Source organism: Gymnoscopelus braueri, assembly GCF_963280865.1.
Source record: "Gymnoscopelus braueri genome assembly, chromosome: 5".
Classification (NCBI taxonomy): domain Eukaryota; kingdom Metazoa; phylum Chordata; class Actinopteri; order Myctophiformes; family Myctophidae; genus Gymnoscopelus; species Gymnoscopelus braueri.
Genome location: NC_137606.1, coordinates 20,370,218 through 20,388,493, shown reverse-complemented (window position 1 = coordinate 20,388,493; position 18,276 = coordinate 20,370,218). Strand labels below are relative to the sequence as shown.

The 18,276-nt window shown below is 44.4% G+C and overlaps 1 protein-coding gene across 2 annotated transcripts in view; it reads right to left on the bottom strand.

Moving 5' to 3' along the window:
- Positions 1-5,046: 5,046 nt before the first annotated feature.
- epha4l (eph receptor A4, like) overlaps positions 5,047-18,276 on the bottom strand; it is a 60,507-nt gene continuing 47,277 nt past the window's right edge. For both annotated transcript variants that reach the window (XM_080428884.1, XM_080428885.1), the window contains exons 12-18: positions 15,427-15,488; positions 13,137-13,346; positions 12,370-12,519; positions 11,459-11,655; positions 8,975-9,133; positions 6,498-7,693; positions 5,047-5,647 (exon numbers count right to left, since the gene is read on the bottom strand). In XM_080428884.1, the coding sequence (XP_080285010.1) occupies positions 7,579-7,693; positions 8,975-9,133; positions 11,459-11,655; positions 12,370-12,519; positions 13,137-13,346; positions 15,427-15,488 (893 nt within the window). In that variant the 3' untranslated portion in view covers positions 5,047-5,647; positions 6,498-7,578. The remainder of the gene's footprint in view (positions 5,648-6,497; positions 7,694-8,974; positions 9,134-11,458; positions 11,656-12,369; positions 12,520-13,136; positions 13,347-15,426; positions 15,489-18,276) is intronic.

Here is an 18,276-nt window from a genome sequence, read left to right as displayed (position 1 = left end):
TTGTGTGAATTTGTTCGCTATAGTATATTTCCCATGTGTGTGTAATCCCTCATAAGTATGTTATCTGGCATTGGGTGCCAATTATACAATTCAAAACGACCAATGCCGTTTCCATGCTGCTTATTAAACTCTCATCTATCTGTCTTACTACATTGGCTACTTGTTTCATCTCCTTTTTATTGGCCCTTTTTTCAACTGGTTTGGAGCTTTCTTTTCCTATACATTAGTTTAGTTCTTCAGATTCCCATTCACCTCCAGTTCATTTCCATCGCACGCTGGAGACTTATGAGGGGAAAAAACAGGTGCCTATGCGTGTGGTGCTGCCGGGATGGGGGAGGTTGTGTGTGTAACTGTTGTTTTTTCATGTTGTCGGACATTCGTTTGCAGTGTCTACTACCCAACTAAAACTGTGTCAGGATGGTTAAGGTAAGAGCTTGACTGGAGTGAGCTCAATGTTTTCAGACAGGACTAAATTTAGATGCATGTTGTCATTGCCTCACACTTCCAGTCTGAGTCCCTGTGTCATTTATGTCCTTTCACAGTTATTTCTGTAAGCTGTCCATCAACACACCAAGGAGGTCAAGACTACCCTGGAAGCCTCGCGATCGATACGCTCAGATTGAGACAGCTTGAGAAGGTCTTCCATGCTATTTTCCCACTGACTTTCAACCAGTTATCTTCCTCCACTCTCTCCCTGTAGTTTTTTCCTCCCTGCTGGCTGATATTTTCCTCTGCGTCATAACAGCCGGTCTTGTAGCCTGCCTCTCGAATCGTCCTTCACCGCCATGGTGGAACAGCAACAATCAACTGGAGAATTTGGAGAAGAAAACTCTTTAGTCTCCTGTTGGCTGAAGCGAATGAGGATTAAACCTGAAGCGTTTGGACTGTGGATTATGATATTGTGTGGTCTTGACTCGAGGATGCACTTCATGGCGGCAACACAAAGAACAGTAATCGCAGCGTCGATCTGAAGGGGTGACGCCCCTTTATGATTGGCACAGAGAAGGAAAGGGGGTTTATCGCTTCAGATCAGGGAATTGACTTATGTCACAGTGGGAGCCAATCAAAAGGGACAAAATGACAGTATGGTGTGGGGGGGAGTTAAGCCAGCTTGAGGGGCCCACACTTCATCTGAAGGTTTCGTAATTAGATTGTTTGACAAAAGGTTGGGGGGGGGTGTCGAAAGTGTGTGTGTGTGTGTGTGTGTGTGTGTGTGTGTGTGTGTGTGTGTGTGTGTGTGTGTGTGTGTGTGTGTGTGTGTGTGTGTGTGTGTGTGTGTGTGTGTGTGTGTGTGTGTGTGTGTGTGTGTGTGTGTGTGTGTGAGAAAGAAAGAAAGAGAAAAGAGAGTGGTGTTGTCAGAGCGTTTCTGTTAACATGGCTTTAATTTTCTCCCTTTGTTTGACTAGAAGCTTGGGTGGGTTTGTGGCAATCGATTTCCCAACGAGTCTTGAATATGCCCTGAACGATTCCCAAAACAAAAATTTGACCGCTTCTGCAAATAACTCATTCCCGCGAGAAAAAAAAAAAGAAACTCCACCAAACCCACATATAAAGCGACAGATGAATACGCTTGTGAAAATAAATACGATTATGTCGCCCCTCATCAGTGCCAGACATATTTAACAACCATCCCAGCATTGGCACTTTGCTTTTCCGCCATCTGTGTTGTAGCTTTGTCCCGATGAAAAAGAAGAATAATGGACTTTAATACATGGGAGACGGTTTCCTTGGAACCCTGTTCCTGAGAACGCAGGACTAAAGGTCCAAACACTGACAGGGGCGCTGGGCTGCGGTGGCTGCGGTCATTTCCTTGCAGCCGCGCTGAGGAGCGAGGCAACGTTCCAGTCGTAACATGGCCACTACCTGAACTTTCAACATGACTTCCATTCCTTTTCTTCCCTAAGTCCTGCAGACAGCCAACCTCTGATTTCCATGTGACCTCTCCTCCACAGTTACATTAACACTGTGTGGATTTGACTGTGTATATATACTACTCTCCCTGTCTGGAATTATCACTCACTCAGAAATTCTCTCCCTCCCTCTTTTCTACCAAAAGTGTTTCCCAAACAGTGAGTATGGACCAATTTTTGGGTAGCGAAGCAATTTTAATGGGTCAAGAAGAAATATTCCTTTTTTGTTTCCTAAATCTTTTGTTATTAAAAAAATATATATCTATTAAAAATGTTTTAAGTTAATACATTTAAAAACCAACCAACCAACCAACCAACCAAACAAACAAACAAAAGGAATTTCATAAGTTACGCAACACAACATGTTGTGAGCTTGTAGATTAGCTATTTCCACTAGTTTGGGTCATGAGGAGACATCCCATTTCTCTTTTGGGACTTGAGCTAAAAGGTTTGCGAACCACTGTTCTATCCCACACTCTCTAATTTTCCCCTCACTCTTCACAGTTCCCTTCCCAAACGGAAACCGCCTGAGTGTCCAGAAGAGCGCTGTAGAACTTTGATGTATTACTATTATAAATACTGTGTTCTGTACCTGCTCTTTCAGAGCCACATCTTCCCATTTACCTTTAGTTCCAGCAGCGTTGTCTGTGTGTCCCTCTCTCTGCAGTGTATCTTCTCTGTGGATCTGTTTATGCAGAATGATCTGCATGCAAATCTTCCAAAACTCTAAACAAACAATGTTCTCAGCCGAAAGGAATTTGATCGCACTCAGCGTCAGTTAATGTTCTCCAGTCTTCCCCTCCAAGATGCACGGGAACACACGCACGCACACACACACACACACACACACACACACACACACACACACACACACACACACACACACACACACACACACACACACACACACACACACACACACACACACAGTATTACTAATACTTACTATACTTGTGAGGACATAGGATGGCAATTTTATAAATGCAATTTTTACCATTTCTTAAAAATAAAAATAAACTGCTATACCTTAAAACCTGCATGTGCTATACTTACTTGTGCGCTGGTGTTGCACACACCGAAAATAGCAGATCTACAATCTCACAATTGAGACATGTTACGAACTTGTAGATCCTCTATTGATTATTTGGTGTGCGCTATTTCTAGCCGTAACCCCAACCTGAATCTTTTCCTAATGGAACCCTAAAAATCTTGCTTTTTAACCATAAAACATAAATTTCCCTTGTGAGGACTAGGGAAATTGTCCTCACAATGTCTATTTCTCAAATTCTTACTTGTGGGGACAATTGGCCCTCACAAGTATAGCACAGTATAGTACACACACACACACACACACACACACACACACACACACACACACACACACACACACACTTTCCCTTCACTGTGTGATAAGCATCTACCAATCTTCTCTCCGTTAATGTATGCATGTCTAGTTTGGGTGCTTTCTCAGGAAACGTGTAAAACACCATTTGGCTCAGAGCCACTATAGCTCTGTTCTAAAAATGGCCCCTTTCACCCCTCCCCCCTCCCCGGGCCCCTATCAAAGACTCCGGACAATCTGAGGTTTATTGCCGCTGGAAATGAGTGCAGGAAACAGATGTTGTTCTGATTAAACACACACACACACACACACACACACACACACACACACACACACACACACACACACACACACACACACACACACACACACACACACACACACACACACACACACACACACACACACACACACACACAGTGCCAAAGGACCCGCCGCCTGCTGATCTACATTAAACATGTGCTACAGAGTGGACAGGCTGCCAACTGACGAGGGCTTTCTGTATATATATATGTGTGTTAGTATGTTATGAGCGTGTATATGTCACAAAGAGACCAAATTAAGCCAAGTAACTGCTTGAAGTGTTGTCCTTGTTCTTCTCCATTACTGAGTCACATCAATGCAGTAATCAATGCATAATAGCCATGTAATTAGCTCTCCTTTGTAGACACAGTGATAATAATTGATTGAAATGCTGATGGCCCCTCTGCACTAGCTTCTCTCTCTCTGTGTGTGTGTGTGTGTGTGTGTGTGTGTGTGTGCGTGCGCGTGTGCGTGCGTGCGTGTGCGCGCGCGTGTGTGAGTGAGCCTACATGCGCGCGCACACATGTATTTAAACAACCAGAAGCGACAACGATTCATATGATTTCTACTTTAATAAGAATGCACTTCGGCACCCCATCATTTTCTTCACTTTAGGCTATCATTTTACAAACTAGATATAAAAGGCCATAAATAAATGACATAAGTTACATGTACCTAGAATTCCTCGACAAAAAAAATACATAAACAAAAAACAGACAAAAACAAAAGATGAACCAAAAAAAAAGACAAAGCAAAGTTTGAGAGAATGTTAGATCTACATGGCTAGATCATATGGCATCGGAAGGCATACAATGAGCAACATTAACTGTTAGGTTTTTTTTTCTTCATTATTTCATTGAACTAAAAGGAAAAAAGTATTTTACAGTACATTCTGCTTTCCTTCTCTTTCCCAACATTTCTTGCATAATTCCACAACAGGTCCTTTTTTCTACAGATAACAACCCTAAAACAATGCACCACCAAAAGAAAAAAAGCCGGGATTAAGGACGGAGGTGTTTTTTTGTATTGTGTGAAGCTTCACATAAGGAGTTCAAAAACATTCAGATAAGGATATTTAAAAAAGCAAAGATAAGAGTACAGTCCATTGGTTGAAAGCGGTCCGCTGTGTGATGTTTACTGGAGGAAACAAAAAAATATTATCCATGATCTTCTCCTTCTTAAAACTCACTTTTCCCAGCTCCTGATCTTCTGTAGTGTACATTGGTGCGTCCATTTGAAATGCCCCTGTACATCCCAATGCAGAAAGACGGTTCCACTCAATGTGCCTTTTATCTATTTTTTTAGCTCAGAGAATCCATCGTCATTGACTGTCCGTCAGTCTGTAAGGACAGGCGTGCTGTTGTCACACTGTCCGTGTGTCCTACCGCAACTCACTGCACGAGGCAAAGCAGGAAATGTGATGCGCACCCGAAAACTGTTTTAAATGATTGCTGTTGCCGAGTAGAGCTTGCACAAAGGAAGCAATACATCTTTTTCTTATCAAATGTCTCAAAAATAACACAAGTCCATAATCTCCATCTCCACAGTGGCATGAAAACAGACACAAATGTTGATAGTACTTTCAAGATACTGTCAGTCATACAGTACAGACACTCACACACGCATGCACACGCACACGCACACTCACACGCACACACACACGCACACACACCTGTCGATCATACTCAACATACATTAACGGCCAAATCAAACACTCATTACTGTACATGCAAACAAAAAATATAAAACGACACAAAATAAAACAAATTTCTCCAAAAAAATACAAGTACATTATCCACTGGAGCAGGGCCTCTAGATTATATTACATTCTTTTTAGTGTTTTTTTTTTAGGTTGTTAATTCATTCATAGTGTTTGCAGTAAGTCACTGGATTGGCTGCAGAGTGCGAATGGCCAGTTTGTCAGGTTAACGTGGCGTGGTGGCAGACGCAGTGGTGGATTTCTCATCTCGAGGAGACTCCAAGGAGGGAGAGAGGGGAAAAACAGACCCCGTAGTGGAGGGTGGAGGAGGGAGGGGGTTCTGGTGGTCATGGGGAACGAGCGAGGGATCCTGTTTGTAATGGATGGCAGCAGCTGTGGGGAACGATAGAGAGAGAGAGAGAGAGAAGAAATGAGAGAAAAGAAGAAGAAAAAAATCAGGCCACACTCAGTCGCAATGGTTTTCGAACATAAACAATTTCTGCCTGACGTCCAATCTTAACCAAGAGTATCCTTCAACCTTAAAGGGAAAAATCTCCTCATCTGCTGCTAAATGCAAAACAGCGTCAGTGTGCATACATGACATCAGCATATCTGGATCCCCCACAAGCCCCCCCCCCACCCCCTCCGAAAAATCCAAAAGCCCTTCTTTCCGTTCCAGGAAAGTCGTTGAGAACTATGCCACTCTCGTTTGGGCTGCGCGTTGGGCCTCACTACACGAGTCAGTAGCTGATTAATCCTTCTCATCAACATGCCAGCGGCGTCAAGGCCTGTGACTGATCACAGACCAGCGTCTATTGATCTGCTCTCTCTGCCTCAGGTGGCGCGACCCGCTTGTTAATTAACACACAGCTCTGGTGCCGAGAGCCCAGCGAGCTCCCACTCAGCAGAGAGAGAGAGAGAGAGAGAGAGAGAGAGAGAGAGAGAGAGAGAGAGAGAGAGTGTGTAACAGAGCGAGTAGTGAGAGAGCTGTTCTAATTAGTAATAGAGCTTATAGACACTTGGATGGTTCTAATCAATGTGAGGGTCCTACACTACAAATATAAGAGGACATCTATATTGCATTTCTCACAATGGCCCCAGTCTCAGAGAACCTGGAGGGTGTTAGAGCTGCTCTTCATATTCCTGTCGTACGCATTCATAATGTCTTGTACGTTCACTCTGTCATACATACATTTTAAGTCCATACACTCTACCTATGGAAACAGTTTACGTGAATTCTTACCATGATGACAGCTTGAATAATAACCAGCAGGAATTATCTTGCTTATCCGCATGCTGATGACGATGATGATGGTGATGATGATGATGCTTAGTTATTACTCCATCTTGCCTTGCCGCGTCGTTTTGTCCCAACCAATCCTTCCCTCTCACAGACACTTTTAGGAAGCCAATTCACAGTAGCCAACTGGCCCAAAAGGCTGTCCATTCAGAAGCGGTGAGGAACGGTCGGACCCATGCGGGGAGGGGCGGGGTGCGGGGTGGATGAATCTAAATCCAGCATGTTGGGGGTGGGAGAGGGGGGGGGGGGTCTAGGGGATGGGAATGCACCTACAGAAAATCAAAGACATTCTTGGCAACGTCCTGAGGGCAACAATATACACAGGACCAAACAAGTACATAACGGAACAAAAAAAGCAGGGCCTCCTCGAGGTAAGTCCATTCCTACGCAGACCCCCCTCCTGCAACCCCCCGACCTCTGTTTATGTGGGGGTCCTTGGATCCTCCATTTTGTCCATCAGATATCAGACAGGTCCAGTGGAGAGAGAAGACGTCCCACACAAAACAATTCATGTACAATAAAACAGAGTCACAGGAAATTAAAAAAAGTCTACTCCGCTGGATTTATTCCAGAAAACAAATGTTCCAGAAACGACACTCTGCCCAGGGAGGGAAGAGAGGTACTGCCCCCCTCCTTCGCAATTCTTCCTTCCAGACCGGTCGAAGGCACTCCAGATTGGCCTCTCGGAAGCACTATTCTGTCCGTCCGTACGTCCGTCCAACAACTTCGGAACACCGCGGACAGAATTATCCCATTCTCCACAAAAAAAGGGCAAGGTAAAGGTCTGATAAAAAAGTGCCATTTTCCCCCACTTTTTTCTTCTTCTTTTTTCTTTTAGATCCAATTTAAAGTGCATGGATGAGGTGAACTATTTCTTCATAGTTTATTTGTCTCTTGTTCTTTTTTTCATTTATTTTATTTTATATTTAATCTTTTGTGTAGTTTTTTTCCGTAAGAAAGGAAGCTGTTTGTTTTTTGTTTTTTAATAATAATAATATCTTTTATAGTTAGAGCTAGATCTCTCTCAGACGGGAACCATTCTGCCTTGCATTTGTTGCATCTGGGACAGCATTCCCTGGACGTTGGTCAGGATCTTGCTCTGGTGTGCGGCCGAGGAGATGCCGATGCGCGCCATGTCCCTGAAAAAGGTACAGCAGAGAGAGGGAGGGGGAGAGCCATTAGGACCAGGGTCAACGATAACAAAACGGATGCAGCTGAACGCCGGCGACCTCGTTCCACATCGTGATGGCTTTCACAGCCTGCATGGACGCCGGCCCAACTGCTTCACTGCTCAAGCAGCAAGTCCTCTCAACAACAACACATCAATCCTATGGCCTCATTTATATTTCGGTGCACAGTATAGCTTGAAAGTAAGTTATTTTCTGTTATTTAAAGCAGCACTATGTAACTTTCCTCTTTCTACCCGTTTGCTGAGGGGATAGAATTCGTGTCAGATCCTGTGTGAGACATGACCTTTGACACTATCTAAATGTCTCAATAGAAGAGCAGGGACTAAATACAACCACCCCAATTCTATAAGTTATATTGTATTAACATATCTCTGCTGTCCAGGAACCAGCTAACTCCAAAAGGTTAATTTTTCAGGAAATAAAAAAAACAAGTTAGGAGGTTTTGTTCATCATTGATAAGAACAGATGAATGGACCAGGTCAAAAGGGGGTGGAGCCCTACACCAGCTAACTCCACCCCCCTTTGCTGGAGTTAGCTGGTTTAGCAGAAAGTTTGAGGATCCAAAGTTAGCTGGTTTTGTCCGCAGCACTTTTTAATACTTTTCATTGGTTCAATATTTGTTTTACCAACACACAGACGTAAAGGGTGTTCAATAGCACTGATTTATGGAAAAAAAACGCAAAAGCGGAAAAATTTAGTTAGCTGGTTCCTGCCGGACAGCAATATAAATTTATAATGTAAAAAAAAAAAATTACACAGTGAGGCTTTAAGTTATTCACTGTTGTGCGATGAATTATGAATTATACTTAAGCCAGTAGTCATACCGTATATTCGATAGAAACATGACAACAGTATGGCAAACTGACTGACATAGTTAAGTTATGAGGGGCATGAGAGCTCCACAAACACGATTTTATTTATTAATACATATAACAATTGTGTGTGTGTGTATATACACTGTATATATACGTAATATGTATATACTGTGTATATATATATATATATATATATATATATATATATATGTATATATACACAGTACCGAATATATACATACACACACACAAGAGTGGGGAGTAAAATATACTGTATTTATTTATAGAAAAAGTCATCACGTTTCCTACTCTTGCTCTCCACATTTCCTTCTCCCTCCGTCCAGCTTACACAGTGATTATTTTACTCTTTCCCCCTCAATCATGCCCCCCCCCCCACCCCGGCCCTCAGACTCACTCCTGTGTCATCTGCACCACAGCCTCGGGGGTGGTGTATCCTCCAGCGGTGAAGTTGTCACTGTATCTCTCCATGCCGATGGCCTGCAGCCAGTCCTCCACAGAGCCCACGGCTGAGGAGGCCTCCGGGCTCACCGGCTCCAGTAGGGTGGTGTTGGGCCTGGGCGGGACAAGGCCAGGGACAGAGGGGTGGAGGTGATGATGGGATGGAGGATAGAGAGGAGAGGAAGAGAGACGAATGACAAGCGAGGAGAAAGATGCAGAGAGAAGAAGAAGACAATTATGACACATGAAATATACAGATAGTTTTTTTTTTTTTTTTTTTTTAAGATGTATTATTCAATATATACATACATTTAATAATAAATGTGGTAGATTACCATATCATCAATCATAGGCAGTTTGAGGGTCTTTGGCAGAGCATAAGCGATCCTGACCCATGTACGAATACTACCCAACATACACCAGCACGACACCTAATTAAAACAGGGCCTGAGGTGGTAAGGGGGGTGACAACATGCCCTCCGGCCTTCTGGGAACTGGAGTGTTACTGCTCTGATCCATCACAGTACCAGGAGGCCATGACACAAAGAATTACCACTATGCCATAAAATGGTCAATTTCTCGCCATCGCTTTACCATCTCTCTCTCTCTCTCTCCATCCATCTTTAATTTCTCTTTCACTGTGAGCTCCCCCATGATGGGATCAGCAGGTTTGTCAAACTCGGCCTCCCTCGTGTCCCCTCCGTATTTGTCCTACTGGAATCCGTGCCAAGTCAAACAGCAGTTCCTTCCCTCAGTGTCACCGACACAGTTCGTTTGGTCTTATTTGAAGAGAAAACAGGATCCGCACAGCACACACTCCAGTGAACTCCACCGCGCGCCACAGCAGCACGCTCTCTCTTGTTCAGATAGCCGTTGGTACACACTGTGCCTCATGCGGACTGAATTACCCTGTTTTTCCTTCGTTTTCCTTTTTCCACTCTCCTCCTTTGTGCCTAGAGCTGGGACGGCATTGGCAGCCATTAAACATTTACACGGGGCCGGCTAGTCTGAGGTGAGGCACTGGCCATCTCGTCCCGCTCCACTAAGTCTCGCTTGATCTCTCTCTCCCTTTCTCTCTGAATCCCTCTATTTGGAGTTTTATTTCCATCTCTCTCTCTCCCTGCTTTCTCTGACTCACTCTCGTTCTGCCTCCATAATTTAAAAGATATCTACAAATTGGTTTTGAGCGCTAGTACGTACGTACTTTTGACGTGTGCTGGATGACATGGTGAAGGTTTCTAGTGGTGAGCTGTGGAGAACTGGATGTCAAACTATAATAAGTGATCCTCACTCGGTGTATGGAACAGTGCTGTGCAGTGACCCCTTTCCTCACACACGTCACGTATACACACACACACACACACACACACACACATTCACACACACACACACATACACACACACACACACACACACACATTCATATACTATACTTGTGGGGACATCAGAATAATGGGAGGGGGGAATAAACCTTTTTTAACCAGCCATTTTAAGTAACCCCAACGCCGAAGCCAGAGTAAAATATAGTAATATTTTCAGTGTGTGACACCGGCACACAACCAAGTATAAATCAGTCTTACGACTAAATATAACCACAAGCCTTAAACCGAACCTCTAAATGCCTAACCTAACCCCTAACCTGAATCTTCTAGTGAGGGACATTTGTACCCTCACAAGTATAGTAAAACAAGTACACACACATACACGCAGTCACGCATACATACAACTTATTAAGTCCCCTTATCCTCACATACCTGTAAAAGCAGCATTTATAGGATTCAGTCCAGCTAATTACTCCACACGGACCCTCTCGCTCTCTGTATCCCATTAGGTGAACGTATGTGCCCGTGTACGTGTGTGTGTGTGTGTGTGTGTGTGTGCGTGCGCACGCTTGTTAAACTAAAACAGACTCCCGCTGGCCTGCGTCGAGTCTGTAAATACACACACACAGGTCGTCCTTTTAACGCGTCTAGCTGCTGGGAAGTAATGGTGTCGGAGCCGCAAGGTCGTGTTTGTTTTCAACCCTGCGTTGCGTCGTAATTTCTCCACTCTGTTAGAGCGTGTGCATTCCTCAGCGTACGATGCCATTAAGGCCGCTCACCGCAGGACCCCATTATGGCGGGTGTTTGTGTTACAATAAACTGTACACCGCAAGAGGGTAACACTTAATGGGGAGTGTAAATACCGATGAGAGTAGGTATTTGGGCGTGCACGCACACATGTTATTATGTGCATCTGTGTGTGTATATGTGTGTGCACGCGTGTGCACCTATTTGCTTATGACGTGAGCTGAAGTGTTTTTCTGCATGTGCATACACAAGTGCATCCATATGCACGAATGCTTTCTTCAAATTGACCCAAGTCCTCTCATTTTTCACGCAACTGATTGGCTAGGCTTGTTTTCTGTCCTTCACACACACAATGGCATCCTCCTTCTTACCTAACAGCGGTCTCTCCTCCGGTCCTCTTCAGGCTGTTGGGGTTGCGGATCAGCTTGTCCAGCATGTTGACGATCTGCCCGAACTTGGGCCGGTCGGCCCGCTCCCTCTGCCAGCAGTCCAGCATAAGCTGGTGCAGCGCCACAGGGCAGTCCATGGGCGGGGGCAGCCTGTAGCCCTCGTCGATGGCCTTGATCACCTAGAGAAAGAGAGAGGGTTCATTTTACTATCCACTTAAACTCTAGTCCAGGGGTGGGCAACTTTGATGATTGAGAGGGCCACTATATTTCCACACTCACTCCAAAGGGCCACATTGCATATATACTGTCGGGCAGACACCTCTTATCTCCGTATTTTAACTTTTTTCGTGAATGAATGCCGTACTTCTCCATTCTATGTCACACAAAAGTCGCAAAAATAGCAGATGTACATCTGCTATTTTTTTTAGCAGATGTACAATATATTTTTTTATCGGAATCCTGAAAAGTTTTTTTTTTCTAATTCATTTAGTTTTACTTATGTTAACTTTATGAACTTAAATACAAATACATTGGACATAAAAAAGACAATAGAATCTTAATACTAGTCATTAAGCTACTAATATAGACTAAGTAATTAAAGCGTGTCATGTTTGCATATTTGGAATTGTGGGTTATATAATTATATAATATATATCAGTATTCCGATATTAACCTGCGGGCCGTATTAAGTGAAGGTGGGAGCCGTATGTGGCCCCCAGGCCACCAGTTGCCCATGTATGCTAGTCTGTAACTGTACTTTGAGCGCTTTTTTCCATCTACTCGCACCAAATCATGCAAGAGTCTTTAGAAATGGAAACAACAGTCAAACTGACTGGAAGGGGATGATTAAGAAGTGTGCTAGTTTGTGAGCTATTGTGACCGTTAAGACTTACATCCTGGTTACTCATGTCCCAATATGGCCGCTCGCCGTATGACATCACTTCCCACATGACGATGCCATAACTCCACACATCGCTGGCTGAGGTGAACTTCCTGTAGGCGATGGCTTCTGGCGCCGTCCAGCGAATGGGGATCTTCCCTCCCTGGAGGACACAGCGACAGTGAATTAATGGAAGTGGACCAAATTTGCAAATACAGGCACATAGAGGCGCACACACATACACACACACACACACACAGATGCAAAACAGTAAAATCCTCAATTGATTTGAATCGATTGAGATTGTGCACTCTCAGAGTTAAAGGTAGGGTAAGTGATTTACTTTGGTTAAAATAAGTGTTAAATAGCTCTATATTCTGATAGTACTCATTGCTATAGAGTGTTTGTTCAGTAAAAGGAGCCTCCATGTCTCTCCAGCTCTTTATTAAACAGAAAATGCATTTTCAGTGCTCTCTCCTGATTGGCTTAAATTTTGTCACCTACCTGAAAATGTACTATATTCTGTTTACTAAAGCGCTGGAGAGACCCCTGTGACCGAACAAACACTCTGTAGCAATGATTACTATCAGAATATAGTACTTAAACCTTTTTAACCAAAAGAAATGTATACCCAAAAATATCACTTACCCTACCTTTAAATTAACACCGAGCATTTTACTGTGTAGCGTTCTGAGCCCAAATCATCATATCACACTGTACCCCCAACATGTATTAAATAATCAAATAATAATCTATCTATCTGAAACACAACCCACTTACTCTAGTAGTGTAGGCAGCTTCCGGGTCGTCCTCCAGGACGCGGGACATGCCGAAGTCAGACACCTTACACACCAGGTTGCTGTTGACAAGGATATTTCTGGCTGCCAGGTCTCTGTGGACATAGCTCATGTCTGACAGGTACTTCATACCCGAGGCGATGCCACGCAGGATGCCAACCAGCTGGATCACCGTGAAGCGCCCGTCATTCTTCTGTAGAGAGTAAACAACAGTTCAGTTAAACAAATGTCCTCTTAAATCTTTTTGGAGAGTGTGTGTCTGTAATTAGTTAGATGCATACTCTTGTGTTAAATATAGCAGCTTTTGCTAAATCTGCATTGTAAAAATCATCCATATGAATGTCTTTTAAGGATGAGAGTAAGAACAACTGTGGAGATCAGCTATTTGCTAATTGTGTAACTGTTGACAGATTGGCATCAACTTGTTCGTTATAGGAAATAATAATTTAGTTATTTTAACCCATTAACACATTGACCGCCAGAGGTTAATCTCATAATGTACTCAACAGTGCCAACGTTTTATTGTTGTTTTTTGTTTTTTTCACGTCGCCACAGATCTTGTTAAAATCCTTAAGATTGAGCTGTGCACTGTTTGTAAACATCGCGGAGATCTCACTGCTTCTACCAGTGAAGACCACGTGTCAAACGGAGCCGCCATGTTTGAGTTCTGACCGTTTAAGTTAACATGGGAAATGCGAGGATGAAAAACTACATGTTTACAGGGGCTTTTACAGGGGTTTATGTGTACGACTTAGAATGGAGACAGACGGGAAACAAAAAACGTGATCGCACTTCCGGTCGAGATCGGGTGGTGTTACACTGAAAATGGTCCCCCTAGAAAATTGAAAAAAAAAAAAATCGAAAAAAAGGAAAAAGCACCACAGCCCGTAGGCTACGGGATTGGCGCTTAACCGTTGGATTTAACGGCCCGTAGAACTACGGGCCCGGCGGTCAATGTGTTAACACATCCACCGCCAAGGGCTAATCTCATAATGTACTCACCAGTGCCAAGGTTTTATTGTTGTTTTGTTTTTTTTTCAGGTCGCCATAGGCCCCGTTAAAATCCTTTAGATTGCCCGATCCACTGTTTGTAAACAACGCGCACATGTCCTTGTGTCTACTCGTCGAGACCGCGTGTCAAACGGATCCGCCATGTTTGAGTTCTGACCGTTTATGTTAACATGGGAAATGCGAGGATGAAAAACTACATAGGTTTACAGGGCTTTTTGTGTACGACTTAGACGGGAAACAAAAAACGGGATCGCACTTCCGGTCGACTTCGGGTGGTGTTACACTGAAAATGGTCCCCCTAGAAAATTGAAAAAAAAAAAAAAATCGAAAAAAAGGAAAAAGCACCACAGCCCGTAGGCTACGGGATCGGCGCTTAACCGTTGGATTTAACGGCCCGTAGAACTACGGGCCCGGCGGTCAATGTGTTAAGACCTGAGGCCGATTTAAAAAAAAAATCTAAATCCTAACAGTTTTTTTTTTTAAATAAATAAATAAAATAAAACAATATCTCAAAATATTTTGTTCCAGGGACCCCCAGAAGCAAAGATTTGAGTTACAAATGTTCTCTTTAAAATATATATATTCAAAGATTTGCAGACATTTTCAAGATTTTTCAAAAATAGCAGATCTACAACCTCTTGGCGCGGCACTCAGTGCCACGCTATGAGCTTGTAGATCTGCTATTTTTGAATATCCAAAGAAATCTTAAAATGACAGAGATGCGTTACTGGTCTTATGGGTTAACACACGGTTCACAATCATGTTTAACTACTTACTTACTGTAACTACTCAACTATACAAGCTAGATTAAGCAGCACCTTTACAGCATCAAGCGTTTACCTAATCACTGTGGTCCATCAAATACCGAACAAAACAAAAGATGAAACACTACGTTTATCACCAAAATCCCTTTCTGGAACTCAGGTGGAAGAATGCGTGTGAACGGCCTGATGTTTGTGTGCCGACAGGAAACCAAGGGAATCGCTAGCAAAAGAGATGCTGTAATCCTCATTGTGCTGTTGGGTGATTTCTTGGGGATAACATGTCTCTGATCAGATGGGATCAACACTCTACACCTCCGCACACACACACACACACACACACACACACACACACACACACACACACACACACACACACACACACACACACACACACACACACACACACACACACACACACACACACACACACACACACACACACACACACACACACACACACACAAACAAACAAAAACACACAGGAAACGCATGACTGACCCTCAGGAATGCATCCAGTGATCCATTCTCCATGTACTCTGTGATAATCATCACTGGCTTACCTGAAAATAGAGAGAGAGAGAGAGAGAGAGAGAGAGAGAGAGAGAGAGAGAGAGAGAGAGAGAGAGAGAGAGGGAGGGTGAGGAAACGAGAGAGAAGGGAGAGAATGAAGGCAGATGATTATCATTTTGGTCGGGTAGAAACCTCTTGTCTCCAGATTACTACTTGTGTTTTTTTCACAAATTAATGCCCTACTTCGTCATGCTACATTGTCCCACAAAAGTAGCTGATCTACAAGCTCAAAACGTGTCACGTTTTGAGCTTGTAGAGCTACTTTTGAATTTGAAGCCTGAAAAGTAACAGTTTTGGACATATGAGGTTTCCACCCGACAGCAAGATTATGGAGGTAAATGATGCACATCACAGCTCAGCGCTGCAGGAGGTCCCCATGGGAATATGTGTGTGTGTGTGTGTGTGTGTGTGTGTGTGTGTGTGTGTGTGTGTGTGTGTGCGTGCGTGCGTGCGTGTGTGTGGGGCCATCCATCTTTGTCCCGGGGTGATTTAATTAGCTCAGTATAACGGCTGCCCTCGTGTCCTACACTCTCTCTACTGACACACACATGCATCACTGCTGAAACAATACACCACTTCACGTCTCTCTCTCTCACACACACACACACACACACACACACACACACACACACATATCTTGATGTATGCAAATACATTATAACAGTAACTTAATCAAATGTTTTACCACACAGACACATGAATGGTGACACACCCACACCACACCACACCACACACACACGCTCACTCACTCAAACACACACACACGCTCACTCACTCACTCACTCACTCAAACACACACACACACACACCATATTTTATGCATGCAAATATGTATTATGAGTAACTTGTAAAAATGTTGTACCACACAGGCACATGGGAATGGGAATGCGTTCGAACACACACACACACACACACACACACACACACACACACACACACACACACACACACACACACACACACACACACACACACACACACACACACACACACACACAACACACACACACACACACACACACACACACACACACACACAAACACACAAACTGCCTGTTTGTGTCACTCACTACCCCTTTGCCCTCTTTCTCCTCTGCCAACTTTTTTTGCGCATCTGTCACACCCCCCCCCCCCCCCCCCCCTTTACCACCACCACCTTCACATCTCTCTCTCTCTCTCTCTCTCACCATCCCTGCCACTCCTCTCTAGCCCTTTTCACCCCATCTCTCTGTCTCTCTCTCATTCCCTCTTGGGGGAGAGTCTGTGTCTTTATCTGTGGCACAGAGGGAGGGGGGGGTCGGTCATTCCCTGGTGTGTCTCTGTCTATCTTTGTCTGTCTCCTAGGCCGGGGGGAGTTTGGGGGGACAGAGAGAGAGAAAGAGAAAGAGAGGGAGAGAGAGAGAGAGAGAGACAGACAGAGAGAGTAAGAGAAAGGGAAAGCGGGTGGTTTGCTTTTGTCCCCAAGTGCTAGCAAGATGGCGCCTAACCAGCCATGAAAACAACACATGCTGAAGAAGCCCCTCCTGGAGGTTGTTTGTTGTCCCGTGGCGTTAGAAGTTACGTGATTATGGGTCGATTTTAAAAGATTATGTCGCTGTAGAGAAGTGCTGAATGGACGGTCCTTTTATTTATTTATTTTTAGCTTATTTTTTTAACCGTACACTGACACCGTCTTGACAGCAGTGTGTGAGGCGCTCCAGCGCGCCGTAGCAGCAGAGCTGGAGTGGAGTTTAGACACGGAGGTCTCGGAGGTGAAGTTCTCCAACTCCACAGCGGGACCGCTCCCTGTGCCAGGAGGCCGTCAGTTAGTGTCGTACCCGCCGCGTGACTGGCAGACCATTAACGACAGGGCACTCCCGATGCCCGAAAGAGGAAGTGGACTTAAACTTGGGGGAGAGGGAGAGCTTTTTTTGTCAGCCATCTTTGTTCCTCTTTGTTCTGCGCCGTGGCCCTGCGGCCACGGATGATTGACAGCTCCCCAATCAAGTCTGAGGAGCGTCTGACCTGCGACCCGCAACTCTCCCCTTCCCAGCCCCGCCCTCTTCCTCCCAGCCCATTTGCATGCTAATTCCTTGTTTACTGAATACGCCCCGCCGTCTCTGGCAATGAACTCTGGGCAAGAGCCCCCGCAAGCGGGACGATTATCACCTGCCAACAAAACAGTGGCTGGGGGAGAGAGCAACAGGGGGACGGGATTGGGGGGAATATTGGGGGAATGTTGGTCTTACGTAGGAGGACCCTCGGGCATTTGCAGCGAACACACAAAGGCCTGGCTGAGCCCTCACGCTATAGAAGCGGATCTTTTCAAAACCAGCAAGTGCTTACCTTATGTAAATGAACCGTTAAAATATGTCACATCCGATGGTTTTAAGCACTAATGGTGGCTGGATTTTAATTATACAATTACATGACAGCAATATAAATAACCATATAGGGATGGTGGATTATGGCCAGCTCTTGAGCCTGCAGCAAGTAATTTCTGCACATTTATGTATTTAGGGCCTATTTGGAGTTCTTCAATAATTAATAAGCCTTAATTGGCTCTGTTGGACATGCAGTCAGAGCGGGGCCAGGATTGAGAGTCCCTTTTAACTTGATTGGAATAGGGGTAAAAAGTGCAATTCAAATAATGGCTTCTTAATAGATTCCACCGACACACTGGAGCGTGAAGGACTAATTGCTCCAAGTCTGGCGTTGCGCTTGCAGAGTGCGGAGGCAGAGATACCGGTTGCCCTGGTACCTTCCACTGGCCATTCTTTTCACGTCTGCGCCTGTCAC